We start from the raw sequence: 17,171 nt of genomic DNA, 5'->3' as shown, positions 1-17,171 counted from the left end.
AGGTTGCTTGGGCACGGGAGTATGCTTTCAGCCTATGTACCTCAAGTTAGTATCAACAATTCGGCATAATCAGCCAGTTCAGTGCACAATATCATTCGGCGGGCCCAATGATGTTCTTCTCTTTAACGGCAGATCTCTTGTGTGTGTTCACATTCTCGACCTGCGCCAAGCCATGAGCATTGAATCCAAGAGTATTGAGAGTCGAACCCCAGCATCGGCTTCCTGGTCAGGCGTACCTCGTAGCACGGCTCTGTTTCCGATGCCTCCACGATGCGGCCGGTCAAACTAGACTTTGAGGTGCAGACATTGTGAATCACGCCAGTACTCTTGTTGGTATTAGAGTTTGGTCCTATTCGCGAAAAGAATAACCGTCAGCTAGTGTAGAGACCTGGCTTTAATCTCATCGGAATCATACCGCCGACAGGCTTGTAGTTGACTCGCTGTCCTTCCTTGAAGTGAGGCATTTTGGTTGATAGAGACCTCGGGAGATTTCTTTGGTTCTTGGGACAAATTCTCGGAAAAGACGACCGACTCTTGGACCACCAAATAAAAGAATATTGTTGAAGACAGAATATTGCAGCATGAATCGATTGGTGGAAGACGATGTTATATCAAAGATTTGCTCCTCGGTTTATATTTGCTAAGTGGCAAGTATTTAGGAGGTTGATCTCCGGATTTCTTCGTCATATTGACATGACATGTAGGGGTCTAATGGCGATGAGTTGGGTCTACTATTTGAGTTGTGGCGGCAACATCGTCAGAAAATCTGGTTGTCACTTTGGGATAGACATCATCACGTAACAATGAGAACAGATCGTGTCCCGTCGGGAAGGTTGGGGAGGTTGGGGATACCAGGTCCGCCGGGCACCGGAGGTTGATTCCGTGGAATGCAATTAATACTAAGCAAGTTGGCCAATTGAGTGAAACGCTGTCACATTCAATCAAATGTATGTCATTTTAGTCCAAGTTGATTCTCTATCTCAGCTCCAAAAGTCAACTCCCCTCCGCCTCTGAAAACCAGTCAATTCTATACACATCGGCAATCCACAATAATGACAAGGGAATCGAACAATGGAAACGCTGCTGATATAAACCACTTGTGGAGAATTAAATAATTAAGGCGGAGCTCCGGCGAGTCCGTCCGTGTAGCAACAGAGGGGATATCATAGAAGGAAAATGGGACCATAGGGGGGTAAAGAAGAAGAAAGATAAAAGCGGTTGCGCACAAAGGAAATGAAAGCAAAAGCAGAAAGCATAAATGAAGTAGAAAGCCCAAATGCTGCGTCGTATTGTCATGAAACACGGGACATGAGTCGAAAAGCGAAATTGCTTCACGGACGGTGCAAGGTGTTATACACGAGGCTGGGGAGGGGAGCCTCTCGATATCGCAGCGGGGCGGATTTATTTTTGCGGCTGGGTCTTGACATTGTTGGAGAGCCATGCCTGGAAGTGGAGACGTGCGGGTCAGCTATTGTTTTGGTCCCGGTCAAGCAAGACAGGGAAGGAGACTTACCAGGCCTTCAAAAATACCGGTTCCGTCTGTCGCCACACTAGGCGCGACATACCACAGCTTGTCCTTGAGCTTGGTGAGTTGAAGTTGTTGAGTAACCTCCTCAGGGCTCAGATCTGGTGAATTGGTCAGTTTGGGAAGGGGTCCAGGGACACGGTAATTTGGTTCGCGAAAGAACAAGAAGAATACGTACGGCCACCGATATCTTGCTTGTTGGCGAACACCAACAAAAGGGCATCCTTCATTTCGCGATCGTTGATAATCTTGTGTAGCTCCGAACGGGCCTCCTCCATACGCGCGGTGTCGCTTGAGTCCACCACGAAAATCAGACCTTGTGTGCCGGAGTAGTAGTGTCGCCAGAGAGGACGAATCTTGTCCTGACCACCGACATCCCAGACGTTGAACTTGACATTCTTATAGGTGACGCTTTCGACGTTGAAGCCGACGGTGGGGATCGTGGTGACGTCCTGGTTGCTGAGTTTCAATTTGTAAAGAATAGCTGGGATGTTGTCAGCAACCGCATGAGATATACTATAAATCACCCAAATCAGCTCCAGGGGTATCCTTACTGGTCTTTCCAGCAGCATCCAAACCCAGCATCAGGATCCGCATCTCCTTCGTGCCGAAGATCTTCCCCATCATCTTGGATACTTGGCCACCCATCTTGGCGACGCGTCAATTAAAAATGGGCGAGAGAGAGAGATAAAAGTGTGCAACAGCACAAGAACGAGAATGGAAGGAGTCGATTGGGGTCGAGCAACAGGAGTGAGAATGAGAATCGAATCAAGACCAGACAGGACAAGACAAGACAAGAAAACAGAATCGCGGGGAGGGGAAAAGGGGCAGCAACTCAGCTGACTCAGCCACCCCCGGCGTTTCGTTTCGCGGGCTCCACTGCTAATTTACTACGGTGGCTCCTGTCGAATTTCCTCCAGTGTGTACGAGTACGGAGTACAGAGTATGGATGAAGTATGAAGTACAAAGTCCTTGGTACATACTCTGTACTCCAGGGAGTCGGCGCAGGAACCGTGGCTGGTGAGAGTTTGCGACGTCATGATCACACACGGTACACTTCTCTCCAGCATCTTCATATTTGTATAACTTGTACACCCAGATACTCTCCTGCCTACACTTTCAATCTATTTCTCTTCACGAGTGCTTCCCTTCTCTTTTATCTCCAAACCGAAATAGCTCAAGATGCCTCGCAACGGAAATGAATTTTCACGTCCTCCCTCAGTAACGCGGCAACACCGACTATCACACCAGTTTCATCGGAATGCTTGGCTAGCACCTCTGCCTGATGTATGCGCAGCTGAGACACAGTGGATGTTTTCTACAGCCAGGTCAAAGCTGACAGGTCAAGACTATCTATGCAGGAGTTTCAGGCTTCTTCTCCGACGACCATACCTCGACGATCGCGATCGCAATCCGAGACCCTACATACCTGCTGGATTTCATTCAGACGACCATCAAATCCGATTCCGATGGCAAGCTAGCGACCGACTTCATCATTTCCCAATTGAAGCAATACGCCGAAACCCACTTGGAGAAGATCATGGGGCTAGCTATGCCCCGGCATGTCGCAACCTTTTGCAAATTCCTCTGTTCCCGAGTCTGGGCTGATATCGATGTGATTCCTCTCGTTCTGCCAGAATGTAAATTGGGGAATGGTTTCACACTTTGCCAGCCAGACACTACACATGCATGGGATTGCAAGAACCTCGATGAACAAGCGGAGTCCATGTCGCGAAAATCTGTTAGGTTCGTACCGATCGGCAACCTTGTGGATCACGGATGCTGATCCTTGCGCAGGTTGTTTGGTCCGGAAAACATCCCCTTACTGCAGGTCGGTTTAAATGGCCTCGTGGAAGTCGACACAGCCTTCCACGTGCAATTGACGAATCTGAATGACTTCCAAAAAACCGTCTCCGAGAGGACCTGGTCTGCGGTACTACATTATGCGGCTGACCTCAAGGAACGCAATGTGAAAATTGCTTTTTTCAGCGCGACTCCGCAAGGTGGAGGTGTAGCTTTAATGAGACATGCCCTCGTACGATTTTCACATTCCCTGGGCACGGACATCAAATGGTGGGTCCCATAGTATACCTTCCCTCACGAGGAGACAAAGACTAAATGAGCTTGTCTAATCCCTTCGTTAGGTACGTTCCGAAGCCACGACCAGGTGTGTTTCGAGTAACGAAGAATAATCACAATATTCTCCAAGGCATCGCTCGCCCGGAAGAGCGACTGACCTCAGCGAATAAGCAATTGCTAGAGGATTGGATTCAGGAAAACGCCAAGCGATATTGGACCTGTTCTGGGGGTCCTCTTTGCCCACCCTCGCAGGGAGGCGCAGATGTCCTGATCGTAGATGACCCTCAGATGCCGGGACTAATCCCGCTAGCCAAAGAAGCAGCTCCGGACCGGCCGATCATTTTTCGAAGCCACATTCAGATTCGAAGTGACTTGGTCGAGGAGGCCGGGACGCCTCAGGCCGAATGCTGGGATTTCGTATGGAATCATGCCAAGTTATCCGATTGCTTCATCAGCCATCCAGTAAGTGATTTCGTACCACAGGATGTGCCGCCGGAGATAGTGGGGTATATGCCAGCTTCAACCGATTGGTAAGTGGTCTGATGAGCAAGGATCCTGTGATACTTACTGATATGACGCAGGCTAGATGGGTTGAACAAGAATATGCGAGATTGGGACGTGGCACATTACGGTCGTATCTTTAATGCTGCATGCAAGAACGCGGATATGACCACGATCCAATACCCAGAAGGTAAGGCCATTGATAAGCATGCATGGGCTAGATAACTATCTGACCCCGTCGCATTTTGACATCTACTAGATCAGTACATCGTGCAGATAGCGCGATTCGACCCATCCAAGGGTATATTTGATGTGTTAGACTCATATGAAAAATTCCACGACCGACTGACTCGTGAACGGCCTCATATGACTCCCCCGAAGCTGCTGATCGGCGGACATGGCTCAGTGGATGACCCGGATGGGGCAATTATCTACGATGAAGTGATGTATCATATCGCACACGGCATCCCGCACCTACGAAATCAGATTTGCGTCATGCGGCTGAGGCCAATGGATCAGGTTTTGAACGCGCTCATGTCCAAGGCAACCGTCGCATTGCAGCTGTCGACGCGAGAAGGATTCGAAGTAAAGGTTTCAGAAGCTATCCACAAGGGCAAGCCTGTGATTGCTACGCGCGCTGGGGGCATTCCACTACAGATTTCCCACGGCCAGAACGGGTTTCTCGTGGATGTCGGTGATTCCGATGCGGTTGCACGTCATCTATTTGACTTGTGGACGGACAAGGCCCTCTACCACCGTATGTCAAAATATGCCCTCAGCCACGTCTGCGATGAGGTGAGTACAGTGGGGAATGCACTCAATTGGTTGTATCTCGCATCGAAGTTGTCCAAGGGTCAGCCTGTGCAACCTCATGGTCGCTGGATCAACGATCTAGCCTTTGAGGAGCTCGGAGTGCCCGTTACGAGGGTGCGCCACGGCTAACTCGTGAGGTGCAGGTGGACAAGATGGGGTAGTGATGTGCATTGTTGGGAACTGTTCGTTTGTATTGAGCTTTTGATCTCTGATGCCCAGTGAACGGGTCAAATAGTATGTAATGGTAATATGTAGTATCTATGATGATATCCAATCAACAGCTGCTGCCTTAAAACCGGGGCAAGCGCGGCTCATGCGATTTTGACAATAAAAGAAAACAAGGGTATCATTCGGCGACAAATCAGAAAAGAAGAAAAGAAGAAAAGAAAAAAGCTGCACAATAAACGATATTTCAGACCTTACGGTCTCCCCACAGCCCGATATCTTTCTCTTGCCAGTCCACCCTCTGCCCCCTCAACGCCATACCCCTCGCCAACCTCGCCAACAATCCTGGCAGGCTTACCGCCAACCACGGACCAACTTGGCACAACCATAGCCGGAGGAACAACCGCACCATCAAGCACGACGGAAAAATCTTTTATGATAGCCATACTTCCAATTGTAGCCCTGGCCCCAACATGAACATGGTTCCCAAGCGATGCAGCTTCGATAACAGCTGATTCGCCGACAAAGACGTGATCGCCAATCTTGAGAGGATAGAAAGAGTGTACACCGCGGTGCAGTCTGCTCGGAGGGCGCAGGATTGCACACTTGGAGATGTAGGTGTATCGGCCGACGGTGATTGAGACGCTCGGCGTGTTTGACGGTGGAGGGGGGTTGTTTGGGTCTGTTGAGGCGGGGGTAGCAGGGATTCGGTAGAGATCCCCTCGGATGACAGCTTCGGCTTGAATGACGGTCTTTCCACCGAGAATAATGTGTTGTGTGCCATGGATTTGGGACCGGCGTGAGATCTTGTTTCCCGTGTCCTTGAAGCGCGTTAGCTGGGTTTCTTTTCCTTGCCGTTGATGGGTTTAACAAGGGTAGCCTGCCATGCCATTAAATGGATAGTGTGACACCAGTTACATACAGTCTCGATGTACTCGCCCTTGGCAGCTTTGGGAGGCATGTTGGGTGCGTGTGGTTTTGAAGCTGGTGATGGTCTTCCCCCGTTGTTGATGCAGATGGCGGAGGAAGGCGGTCAGCGTTGCTACATGGAAAAGGTAACCATCAACCAAACTATGTATGCTCCAACTAGCCAATGAATTTCCTACACTTCATTCTTTGTTTCGCTTTCTCCGAAAGTATTGTGCTGCCTATAATTGCTTCTCGAAGCACTAACAAAGAAAGAACATAGTCTTGTCTTGATCCTGTAGGGTACCTCCGAAGAAATCGAGGCCGGTATCAATCCCATCATTTATCTTGACCAGAAGGTCTCATACTACAAAACACACGTGGTTAAATCATAATTACGCCAATTAGAAATAAAAATCAGAGGTTCGGGCCATATTCTACCCTATATACTCGTTAACTTTAAAGGTATTAATACCTCTCTCCTCTTGAGTTGAATTCAAGAAACTGTCTAGATCTCAAACAACTGTCCTTGGCAACCCGCTGGTCATAGATTCAAAGGATTATCCAATGTCTTTCAAAGACGTCCTTCCACCATCTACGAGCCAAAATATAAGTATCAGGGAATTCGACAATGCTTGAACATTATAGAGAGAGAATCGATTCAATATGCACAAGAGAAAGGCTTATCAAACCCCTATATCATCATGGATATTGACGAATATTCCTTCCTTAACTGTTTTGTTAAATCAGACGAAAAACTCCTTACATTTTTATGGAGATGTTATGACTACATCTCTCAGTCTGTTCTTATTGAGATGGAGTCAAATGCGCACGCAGCTGCAATTGGCGCATTTAGTGCTATCTTCAGTACCTGGGCACGACCCGTCACGGATACCCCTCTGGCCGACACGGCTTCGATGAATGTCTGCGAGGAGTCAAAAGTGAAGAAGCCGGATTTTTCATGGACACCTCTTCATTCTCCTGGCGGTCGGTTAGCAGATTGACCAATCTTGGCTGGCGAAGTAGCCTGGTCTGAGCCGCGTCAGAAGTTGGTCCAAGGTATGAAGTTTTGGTTACAGGATTGCCACGACCAAGTCAAAGTCGCCTTACCTATCACTATACATGGTTGTGGTCCAATAAGCATCGAAATGTGGAGTACCAATGTTGGTGACAAAAACGATTCTCCATTTGTGACACAGAAAATCAAAATTGTTCGGAAGCCCGCGCCAAATTGTTCAAGGGTTACTGGAGAAATTACAATCGAGTTTGAAGACGTTTTTATGCGGAGAGAAGAAAGGGACCGAGACTGACTTTATTCTAACTAAGAATTATCTGGAAGAGATAGCAGAGAAAATATGGACTCTTCAGTTTTCGGAGGTGCCTGAGGAAGATGTTGAAGAATTTACATGAGGGCTACTAGTAATTTTATGGCATAAAGCAAAAACAGGAACTCGAAAGAAAAGGAAAATAGCCTTGTCAGGAATTAACTTCAAATTTGAACTATACACTAAAGCTACAAAGCCTTCGATAACTAAAAGCACAATTTCTGGATATCTTGGAGAACGAAGTAGTCCCTGAAAACAAAGCCAAAACGTAAACCATGGCCACCCACAAGGGATGCCGCACATTAATCCTCGTCCAGACCTCATAAGCTCGGTCGTGATAGGGGTATATTTTAGGCGACTCGGGGAGTCGCTTATTGCTTGAAGGTGTAATCGCCATCCCAGTGAAGTTTGAGTGCTATAGTAGAAAATTTCGATCAGTACAATGTGATGGCAGTCGGAGAACAGGTGGAACATACTCATAGGGAAGGGGAAGTACGAAGAACCGTCCTGGCGAAGGTAGACATAGTAACCACCCTCCTGGGGGATCTTCTTAAGCTGGCCCTGAGCACCAGCAGCACGGCGGAGGTTCTGCAGGCGACCGACGACACGGAGCATAGAGACGAGAGCGATCTTGGTGATCTCCTGGCCGAAACCAGTGTTGGCTCCCGCGCCCTGGCTAAGGTAGGAGTCAAGCGGGCGGTCGAGGTTGACCTCCTTGGGCTCGGGGAAGATGCTAGGATCGTGGTTGGCCTGAACGTAAGAAGCGAAAACCTCCTGGCCGGCCTTGATCTCAATAGTCTTGCCATTCTCCTCAACGGAGATGTCGCGCTCAGCCTGGCGGTAAGCGCCGAAGGTGCCGTTGATACGGATGGCCTCCAGGCAGTAACGGAAGAGCTTCTCATCGTTCTCCTTAGACTCCTCCTTGGATAGACGGTTGATCTCAGAGAGATGCTTCTTACCCTCCTCGCCGGTGTAGTACTCAATGACCTGGGTGAAAGCCTGGCCCTGGTGGGGGACCAATCCAACAATAGTAGGGATGATCTGGGACCAGGTGATCTCCTTGGAGTTCAGACCAGCCTCCTCCAGACGGCGGAGGGCACTGGTTCCGTACTCACGAAGAGCGTTGTCATGGGGACGGAAGCTGTTCATCAGGCCGGACAGAAGTCCGCTGTTGGTGTCAGCCTTGACGGTGGCCTCAACAACCTGGCCGAGCTGCTGAGCAACAGCAGTGGCAGCACGGTTCAGGGAATACGATTTGGTAGCATCAACGTCGAAGAACAGAGCGGAGAAGACGGTAGTCAAGACCATGTACATCTCGTGCTCGGTGAACAGTCCGTTGGAGTTCTCCTCAGTCTTCAGGGGAAGACCGAAAAGGGTGGAGGCAAAGTGAATGTGGGCCAGATTGCCGACATCACGAGTAATATCAATTTGGTTGATGTTGGCAAGCTTGGCACCCTTCTGAGAGATGAGACGGGTGGTGACATCCTCGTAGAACTTCTTTACCAGAGCAGGGAACTCCTCGGTGTTGAATGCCTTGCCCATAGCCTGCTGCTGCTCAGGATTGAAGTCACCCTTGCCAAAGAGCCCCTCCATAGAGCTGCTCCAAGAGGAGGTGAAATCCTTGGGGTTGCTGAGGACCAGCTTAGCGTTCTGGTGGGAAGACAGATTGACGCGACTAGGCAGGAAGGAGGGTGCCTCGTAAGAGTAGTCCTGCTCACGGCCCAGGTTCTTCATGATGTTACGGTTCTCGCTGGGAATGGTCATGGGGTAGTGGGCATAGATGGAGTCAGGCTTGTAGTAGTTGGGGAAAGCACGAGTGGCCAGCTTGTAGAAGACGCAACCCTGGTTGATGTTCAGGTCGTAACGGCACTCGTTGTAACCCCAGTTGGTCAAATTACGGGGGTTGTAGTCAATGGTGTAGTGACGATCACCGCGAACCAGAGCGACGGCATCTGACAGCACGGCACGGGAGACGGTGTAAGTCGGGGCAATACCGACACCTGGGACCATGGGCTCCTTCGCCTCCTCAGACACGATACCAGGGTACAGCTCAACGTTGTCAGGGTGATCATACAGGTGACGAAGGGAGTTGGCGATCTCGGGGTCAGAGTTGATTTCTTCAAATGTATCGTAGGTCTTCAGGCCAAAGTGCTTACGGAACTCGTTGAGGGAACCGACCTGCCATCTGCGGGCAGCCTCCATACCAAGAATTTCGATGGAACGGAGCGCCTTGGGAACGTTGCGAGGACCGAAGGAGCTAGCAACATCTTCAGTCGCGTGACTCAGAATTGCGACCAGCTCCTCATCCTTGAAGGTACCGTCCTCCTGGCGCTCCAGCTTGGCGAAGGTACGCTTGGAGGGATCGGCGTCGAGCGTGCCTTCAACCTTCTTCATGCCCATGAGAAGCTCCTGCATAGAGACCTCTTCAGCAGGCTTGCCCATGAGATCATAGTAGATCTGCTCAACCCACTTCTCATCTCCCTGACTGATGGCCGAGTGCCAGCGGTAGGCGAGGTTAAATTCGACTGAGCACGAGTTGCCGAGACCAGAAGGAGTGGCACCGGCCTTCTCCATCTGGGCGCGAGGGTCCAGGCACCAAGTTGAGTTGGTACGGTTCAAGTTGACAATAGTGCGAAGGTAATCATACAGGGTGATGTTGATGTACAGACCGCAAGTGATCAGACGACCAGTCTGGAAAAGATCCTCATCACGCTTAGCCCATGCCTGTTTCTGTTGCTCTTCGGTCAACTTAGTAGCATCAGGCTTGGAGAAGCGGTTGTTCTCGTTAACTTCAGCTAATTGCTCGACGACATTATTGTGGAAACGGTTGAGCATAACAAGCAACACACCACAAGCGGCGGGGAGAGCTTGCAGACGGCCTTCGGAAAAGCAATCAGGCTTGAGCTTTCCGTCCTGGTGGGAACGGATCAGGTCCTGCTGCTCCTTGACGTCACCGTAAAGAATGGAAAGATCTAGGTAGGCAGACGTCTTGTTAAGATGAGGCTCGCGGTAGTCGGTCTGGAAAATGTCTATAGTCCACATTAATAAAGTTCACTTCCAAGGGAATTGTTGCGCAATGATGATTACCGTGGATGATAAGAGAAGCCCAATCGAAGAAAACACTGGACACCTTGTTGGGGTGAGGGGTAAACTCCTGACGAGCGAAGAGGCTGTCGAAGATCAGGCCAGGGTCGGGCAAACCGCTAGGCTGGATGGTGAGAGGAGGAATGGTCCGGCAGTAGGGAGTATTAGCCGCACCCAACTGAGGTTGGGTAGGGTTGTTCTTAGAACCGTCTGCGGTACGGTATTTATAATCATCGCCCATAATGCTGTTCAGTCATGTCAGTAATCCAAAGACACCATCTACCATGCGTTTGCATCATGCAACTCACGAGAGAGGAGGGTGTGGCAATGAGTTCCACAACTCATCAAGGAATTGGTTTGTGAGCTCAGTGCGGTTCTTGGAGTGGCCAGGCATGTCGGCGACGAGCTACAATTTATCACCGTGTCAGTCATTCGTCCGCGGCTATTTGTACATGCAATTGGCTCCAATTGAAGTCGATTGCATGGTCCAAGTTTATTCCATACCTGAATGATGCGCTCCATGATGTAGGTCTTGTCGTCAATGAGCTCGCCGGAGGCCTTTTGTTTGATCAGGTCTCTCACGGTGTTCAAGTCGCGGAATCCAAGCGACTTGATATCATTGAACAGTCCTGAGGACTGGTCATGCTTCAGGTAGGTGCCATCGCCGGTCTGGTTAGGCAGAGGCTCGCGCGAAGCGTGGATAGCCTGCGCGTACTTGTCGAAAATGGCTTCGACCTCCTCGCGCTTCACAGGCTGGCTCTCCTCTTGGGAAGAAGCTTTCCGAGGTGCGGCCGATTTGGAGAAGCGCTTACTGCTGCTCTCCTTGGCGCTCTTTGGCTCGGCGTCGCCATTGCCATCCTTGTTCCGCTTGAACTGCGTAGAGATTCTCCGCAGCATCGACATGGTGACGGGAGTCTGAAATGCTTGATACAGACTAAGTCACTGTGTGAAAGTGGAATTGGGTCAAAGGAAGAAAATAAAACAAGGTATTAAGATGGCTACGTCGGGCCAGATCAGGGGAGAAAAGAAAAATCGCGACCGCAGCTGCGTGCACACTGGATTTAAAAACGAGCTGTGCGGGATGGCCCAGGTGAGGACCAGCTGCAAGACTGTGGAGCATCCGCGGTGGCGGATTTGTTATCACCAATAGTTGATTGACTGAGGCCCAGATCTCATTGAAAATGGTTAGACCAGCACGACACTAGCCTCGATCTGCCCCGGGCCACTGGCTCAGAGCTGACAGTCAGCTGCCAATCAGCTCGACAGCCCCGCGTGGGACAAACCAGATGAAGCTGATTCGAGCGCAGATCCGACCAAAAAGCATGAGCTTCCCATGATGACGAACCACTAAACCAAGTAATTGACCACCATGCAGGCCTACCAGAGTGGGGAGCTTTGTTGCTTGGGAAAGGGGGTGGGCCAGCAATTGGACGCGGCACGTCACTCGGGGCAGCAGCGCTGAAACTGTTCACGGGGCGGACAATTGGCTTCTCGAATGTGATCGTCACACGATTGCCGGGATAATCTTGTCGAGAGGTGACATTCGTGTACATTACCAGGTACAAGAACGCCCGCGTATTGACTTCACGTCTCTAGGTGTATGTACCCCTTGCTATGCCCAGGCGTTTTGATGGACATGCATGGGGAGCTATGAATGTGATTGATGTCAAATGGGCAATAGCGGTGTACGAGGGACCCGAATCTCGGAAGTCACCATGATCCGCTGGTACACAGGAGATCCAGAGATCCAGCCATCGAGCCCGACGGAGCGATATGGACCGTGGCAGCACGATGTGGGGGTAAATGAGGGGCGATTGGGTCTTGCGCTTGACCTTTTGATGGGAAAGCAGTGGCTGGCTGTGACGATCGCCGGAGCAACCGGTTGTGCACTCCATTTGTGTGCATATCCAGAGTACTTGGTAGCATCGAGGTGTATTCGGGAGGGGGCTGTCATACCCACCCTTGATGTTAGCCCATTGTTGTAATCTTCTTGGGAGGAAGGGCTGGTCCGGCTCGATACGGATGTACACGGACGCAAGGGAAGGGATAAGGGAACCAAAAAAGAACAGCAGGTCTCTTTTGGTTCAGCTGCAGCTGCAGGTTCCCATCTCATTCAAACCTCAGATCGGCAAGGCCCACCCGTTCGCCCACTTCGCCCACTTCGCCCACTCGCTAGGAGTTCCTAGTTTACGCTAAGGCCGTGGACGGGCCACCCGCATTAGCTCTGCTGTCATTGGCTAGCTGAGTTATCCAGTCGTCAGGAAGTAATTAATCAAAATTTGATCTATCATGCCTTCCCCCACCCTTCTCAGGGTCCTTTTGGACGCATGGGTCTTTCGCTCCTCGTGGTGAATGGGGCTGTCATGTATGTATGCAAGGAGGACAACATCAGGAGAGTCCCATAAAGCCCCGTCTTCACTTTGCAGAGCCTCCTTTTTTTTTGACAGGAAAGATAAGCCAACCTGTCAACCTGTCAACCTGTCAACCACGGAACGCCCGTGGCATTTCTGGGGGGAACGCGGCCACTCCCGCTACTGCCGTCATCAAGCCAGATATGTATGGACGAGAATACTTCGTACTCCGTAGTGTGAGCAGAATGCACAGTGTGCTCAGTGTCTCGTACACTATTGTCCAGATTCAAGGGCAAATAGTGGCGAGCAACTATTGTTGGCCTGCAGATGAGCCTTGACAGCCATGTCCATCTTTCCCATGTGATCGAGGATCGTGCATTGTTTCCCTCCTCAGCCCCTAGAAAGATCGATTCGATAATGAGATGGAAAAAGCGCCTCCCCAGAGCTGAACTGGGTTCCACCAGGAGGAGAAGTCTCTGCTCCCCAACCTCGCATTTTCTTTTCCGCTTGGTAATTTGAAGGTTTCGGACCGCGTCACACCCAAAACTGTGGCGACAAATCTTCAGCCGAGCAGACAGGTGGATCCTGTCACCGAACCCGGTCCGGGTTGGGGAAGCCAGTCCTCGTACGGGTGTATAGTTCGTCTTAGTGGTTTTAGCGCTCGAGACTAGCCAGTAGCCTCGATCCACGGCCGAACTGGATGGCATGCCCCTTGCCCAAAGCCCGTGCTGTCGGAGGTGACGTGGAGAATGATCAGCGGTAATGTCCCGAGTCCATGAACCGCTTGGCTGGGCATGTGTTATCTCATAGGTTCAGCTGTGCCATCGGACCCCAAAGGGTCTCCAGTATTGCGTCGTCAATGCAAAAAAGAAGAGAAAAAAACCTGGACCGGCTGATGTTTGTATTTTTGAATTTTTCTTTTTGGTCTTTCATCTTTAGTCTTTAGGGGGAGTGGAACAGCGAAGGAAACCCCCGTCCCCCACTGACAGGGATCTGAATGAAGGTTTTTGGCGAGTCAAGGTCAGGCTGGATCGAAACGCCAAAGCAACGAGGATCGGAAACCTTACGATTGGCCGGGATGCGCCCCCGTTGGAATGCGAAGGTTCAGATAGGGCTCAGGTTGTGTAACATGCAAATCAAGAGAGTGGAAGGGAGAGGGAGAGGGAAGCACGGGAGTGACCAGTATGGTGGGAGTAGGGAGTAGCTACCTCAGTAAGTGCTTCGTACAGACTCCGTACAAACCACCACAACCACAGATCGCGAATGGCGGGCAGATCTTTGCCCCCCCACCACCATCACCCCGAGCTTGACGTATCTTGCAGCGATCGTCTCGGTGCGTGTCACCCTTTTAGGGCCTTCCAATCATGCTAGTCCAGCGCCATTTTCCAGGGCCCCTCCCCCTCCCTGATTCGTGGCCCCGGCTGCATCGCGTCGTGCCGTGCAGTGCAAGCATCCGACTTGTTTTTCTCTTCGCTCCGTATATACTTGATCCCGTCCCCCCTTGAGGCCTCAGGAGACTATTTCCCTCCCCCGCTCTCCCATTGTGCCTCTGCAGAATATTATGGCGCAACCGATTCCACATCACATCGCCCCCTCGGCGAACCCGAAGCAGTTCGTGCTCTGCTTCGATGGCACTGGAAACAAGTTCGCCGGTGACGATTCCGACAGCAATGTCTTGAAAATCTTTCGCGTACGTTATACGAGCTCAGCTTGTGTACCTGCCAATGTTTGTTTGGATCTTGGTAGCTAACAGGGATCCATGATTAGATGCTGGACCGCAGCCAAAGTCACCAATACCATTACTATCAACCAGGTATCGGTACCTACGTGACGACCAAGTCGCTCAGCAGCCATGGTCGAGTTCAGCGCCTTAAGTCCTGGTATCAAAAGGCTAAGGACTCTGCTATTGGCTCTTCCTTCGATGAGCACGTTATGGGTGGTTACAAGTTCTTAATGCGATACTACTCTCCTGGCGACGAGATCTTTTTTATCGGCTTCAGTCGCGGCTCTTACATCGCGCGATTCCTCGCCGAGATGCTGGACTATATTGGTCTGCTTGAAGCCGGGAACGAAGAGCTGGTCCGCTTTGCCTGGAAGACGTTTGCCAAGTGGCAGCAGCGCTCAGGCGACACCGAGGAGGAACAGGAGGAAAAGAAGAAGCTCTTCGAGTACATGAAGGCCTTCCGTGAAACCTTCAGTCGTCCAATCTCAAGGATCCGTTTCATGGGTCTCTTCGATACTGTCAATAGTGTACCGCGCTTCGAGAATGCTTGGATGCAGCGCAGCAAGTTCCCCTACACCGCGCGCAGTTCCGCTCGCGTCATTCGACACGCTGTCGGTATCGATGAGCGTCGCGCAAAGTTCCGCCAAGATTTGATTTCGGGTGCACGTCCAAAGGAAAATCGACACAAGCACCGTCGCCATCACTTCGGTCCTCACCGACTCGAGCAGCACCTCCATCGCCACGAAGATACCAACCACCACTTACATATCCGACACCAAGACCACCCAAATGGCAAGGCCAATGCCAATGCCAATACAAATGCCGACCAAGTCCCCTCGATCCGCCTGGATGATGGCACGAATGGTGTCCCCACCGAAGTGAATGCCCCGGAAACCCCAGTCGATGCTCCAGCTTTCCAAACCCCCGGGTGGGGACCTGGTCCTGGCGAAACCTACTACCACCCCGCGCATTCATCTCATGCTGGAAGCGAGGCTAATCATGGCGAGAAGCACAATCGCTATCGTGCCCCCTCTCCCCGACGCAACAGCCTTCTTGTTCCCAACCCGAACCAATCGACCGACGACGTGACATCTGTTCGTAGCGGACATTCGGGACTCTCCATCGTAGTTCCCAGCCACGACGGGGACTATGATAGCGATGAGGATGAACAAGATATCCACGAGGTCTGGTTCCCTGGCTGCCACGCTGATATTGGTGGAGGATGGAAGTTGGATAATGGCGAGCGGTGGGCGCTGAGCCATGCGCCCTTGGTCTGGATGGTGCAGGAAGCTCACAAGGCCGGTCTGGAGCTAGACGAGCGCAAAATGAAGCATTTCCAGTGCTTGGAAGAATATGACGGCGACTATAGTCCCATCCGCGCCGAAATTGCCGCCCGTCGGCCAAGCCAACAGCCCCAGGAGGACCCTGACGCTTTCCGTGAGACCCCCAACGAGAAGCAGCGCTCTGCTGCAAGCCGCGACTTCTGGAATGCCCTGCACACTTCCAGTACCGCGGGTCTTCTCCACGACTGCTTGGAATTCAACCAAGGTCTTCCACCCATGTCGGTTCTCTCCTGGCGCATCATGGAATGGCTGCCATTCCGCCGTATGGACCTTCAGTCTGACGGATCCTGGAAGCCGATCTGCTGGCCGCTGCCTCGTGGTGAGGTCCGTGATGTCCCGCTCGACGCGGAGATTCACGTTTCCGCCATTCGTCGCATGCAACATAACCCCCAGTACCGTCCTGGCAACGTGATTGTTGGTGGCGGTGGCCGCGGTGTGCGTTTTGCACCTGAGGAGCACGGCATGGGCGATTGGGTGATTTTCCGCAATGAGGGTGACAAGGTGCGCGAGACATACGTACGAAAGGACCAGGCGACCAAATGCCAGGAGAAGCTTGAGTCCGATCATGAGCACCCATAACTGCATAAGCGGATCTGGTTTTTGATTCCCACTTGGTCTCATGGGTCCATTCCTAATTCCCACCTCCACAATTGGTCAACTACTATATAATTCCCTCTTTCTATACCTCGCCCTATTACGTACTATACCTAGTACCTGAGTCTTATGTATCAAGTGCAATGTACCATTTCAAGCCAGAACCCCCCCGGTATCCTCTTAGATCACTTGTCATAATCTACTAGAATGTTGTAGCCTGCCAGCCGTAAAGATCGCACCTGCAACGAAACCCTACGTACTACTCAAGTCAGGTGAACCCTGGCTCTGTCCTTGCCGGGCGAACCTGCTTCGGAAAATGGAAATCAAGGCGATCCATGGATTTACAGAGAATTCCATGTCATCTGCGCCAAGCTTGACAGGGTAACCTTGTATTACAATCGTAAACTCACCTTCTACTGTGTTTGTACTATCGTTAGGTGAATGGTCTGTCGAGAGCTTAGGTTTACTGACAACCGTTCTATCTAGTGCGCTTCACGCCATGATAGTAATTTCCATAGCCACTGCGTTCATCCAAATCCACCTATTTTACCATTTTAAGCACCCGAATCTGAAATTATCTGGATCCATCTAGAGCCGCCTATGTAGAATGATGTAGCTCAGATCGAAATTGTAGACAATCCCACTTGAGTTGGACGAATCAAGGTCCGATGAGCATGGAACGATGATTCCCCTTGTTCCACTGCAACGAAGATGAGATTGATCAGGCCCCAAGTCTCGATGGTGAAGACAGAGACGTAGGGG

The 17,171-nt window shown here is 51.1% G+C and overlaps 7 protein-coding genes across 7 annotated transcripts; 3 read left to right on the top strand and 4 right to left on the bottom strand.

Moving 5' to 3' along the window:
* Positions 1–91: 91 nt before the first annotated feature.
* N7481_004067 (hypervirulence associated TUDOR domain-containing protein) lies at positions 92–464 on the bottom strand (the record flags this gene model as incomplete). Its single annotated transcript, XM_057263286.1, has 3 exons — positions 92–160; positions 237–349; positions 416–464. 3 exons carry the CDS (start codon positions 462–464, stop codon positions 92–94), a joined length of 231 nt encoding a protein of 76 aa, XP_057124947.1.
* Positions 465–1,401: 937 nt separating this feature from the next.
* On the bottom strand, positions 1,402–2,173 carry N7481_004066 (ADP-ribosylation factor family protein; the record flags this gene model as incomplete). Its single annotated transcript, XM_057263285.1, has 4 exons — positions 1,402–1,443; positions 1,514–1,626; positions 1,704–2,009; positions 2,080–2,173. The coding sequence occupies 4 exons, from the start codon at positions 2,171–2,173 to the stop codon at positions 1,402–1,404; spliced, it is 555 nt and encodes a 184-aa protein (XP_057124946.1).
* A 534-nt stretch (positions 2,174–2,707) lies between these two features.
* On the top strand, positions 2,708–5,047 carry ccg9 (putative trehalose synthase (Ccg-9); the record flags this gene model as incomplete). Its single annotated transcript, XM_057263284.1, has 6 exons — positions 2,708–2,812; positions 2,874–3,271; positions 3,323–3,598; positions 3,670–4,134; positions 4,186–4,295; positions 4,365–5,047. The coding sequence occupies 6 exons, from the start codon at positions 2,708–2,710 to the stop codon at positions 5,045–5,047; spliced, it is 2,037 nt and encodes a 678-aa protein (XP_057124945.1).
* Positions 5,048–5,337: 290 nt separating this feature from the next.
* Positions 5,338–6,044, bottom strand: N7481_004064 (dynactin subunit 5; the record flags this gene model as incomplete). The annotated part of the gene is made up of 2 exons (XM_057263283.1): positions 5,338–5,904; positions 6,006–6,044. 2 exons carry the CDS (start codon positions 6,042–6,044, stop codon positions 5,338–5,340), a joined length of 606 nt encoding a protein of 201 aa, XP_057124944.1.
* A 649-nt stretch (positions 6,045–6,693) lies between these two features.
* On the top strand, positions 6,694–6,993 carry N7481_004063 (uncharacterized protein; the record flags this gene model as incomplete). Its single annotated transcript, XM_057263282.1, has 1 exon — positions 6,694–6,993. The coding sequence occupies one exon, from the start codon at positions 6,694–6,696 to the stop codon at positions 6,991–6,993; it is 300 nt and encodes a 99-aa protein (XP_057124943.1).
* A 692-nt stretch (positions 6,994–7,685) lies between these two features.
* N7481_004062 (peroxidase/cytochrome P450 family protein) lies at positions 7,686–11,301 on the bottom strand (the record flags this gene model as incomplete). Its single annotated transcript, XM_057263281.1, has 5 exons — positions 7,686–7,729; positions 7,791–10,343; positions 10,402–10,643; positions 10,707–10,804; positions 10,903–11,301. 5 exons carry the CDS (start codon positions 11,299–11,301, stop codon positions 7,686–7,688), a joined length of 3,336 nt encoding a protein of 1,111 aa, XP_057124942.1.
* Positions 11,302–14,310: 3,009 nt separating this feature from the next.
* On the top strand, positions 14,311–16,394 carry N7481_004061 (T6SS phospholipase effector Tle1-like catalytic domain-containing protein; the record flags this gene model as incomplete). The annotated part of the gene is made up of 2 exons (XM_057263280.1): positions 14,311–14,439; positions 14,517–16,394. 2 exons carry the CDS (start codon positions 14,311–14,313, stop codon positions 16,392–16,394), a joined length of 2,007 nt encoding a protein of 668 aa, XP_057124941.1.
* Positions 16,395–17,171: the final 777 nt, after the last annotated feature.

The sequence above is a fragment of the Penicillium waksmanii genome (assembly GCF_028829765.1).
Source record: "Penicillium waksmanii strain IBT 27052 chromosome Unknown utg000004l:1.0-5674109.0:1.0-5678898.0, whole genome shotgun sequence".
NCBI lineage: Eukaryota > Fungi > Ascomycota > Eurotiomycetes > Eurotiales > Aspergillaceae > Penicillium > Penicillium waksmanii.
The sequence above is the reverse complement of the archived record's forward strand: the minus strand, read 5'-3'. Positions and strand labels throughout refer to the sequence as shown.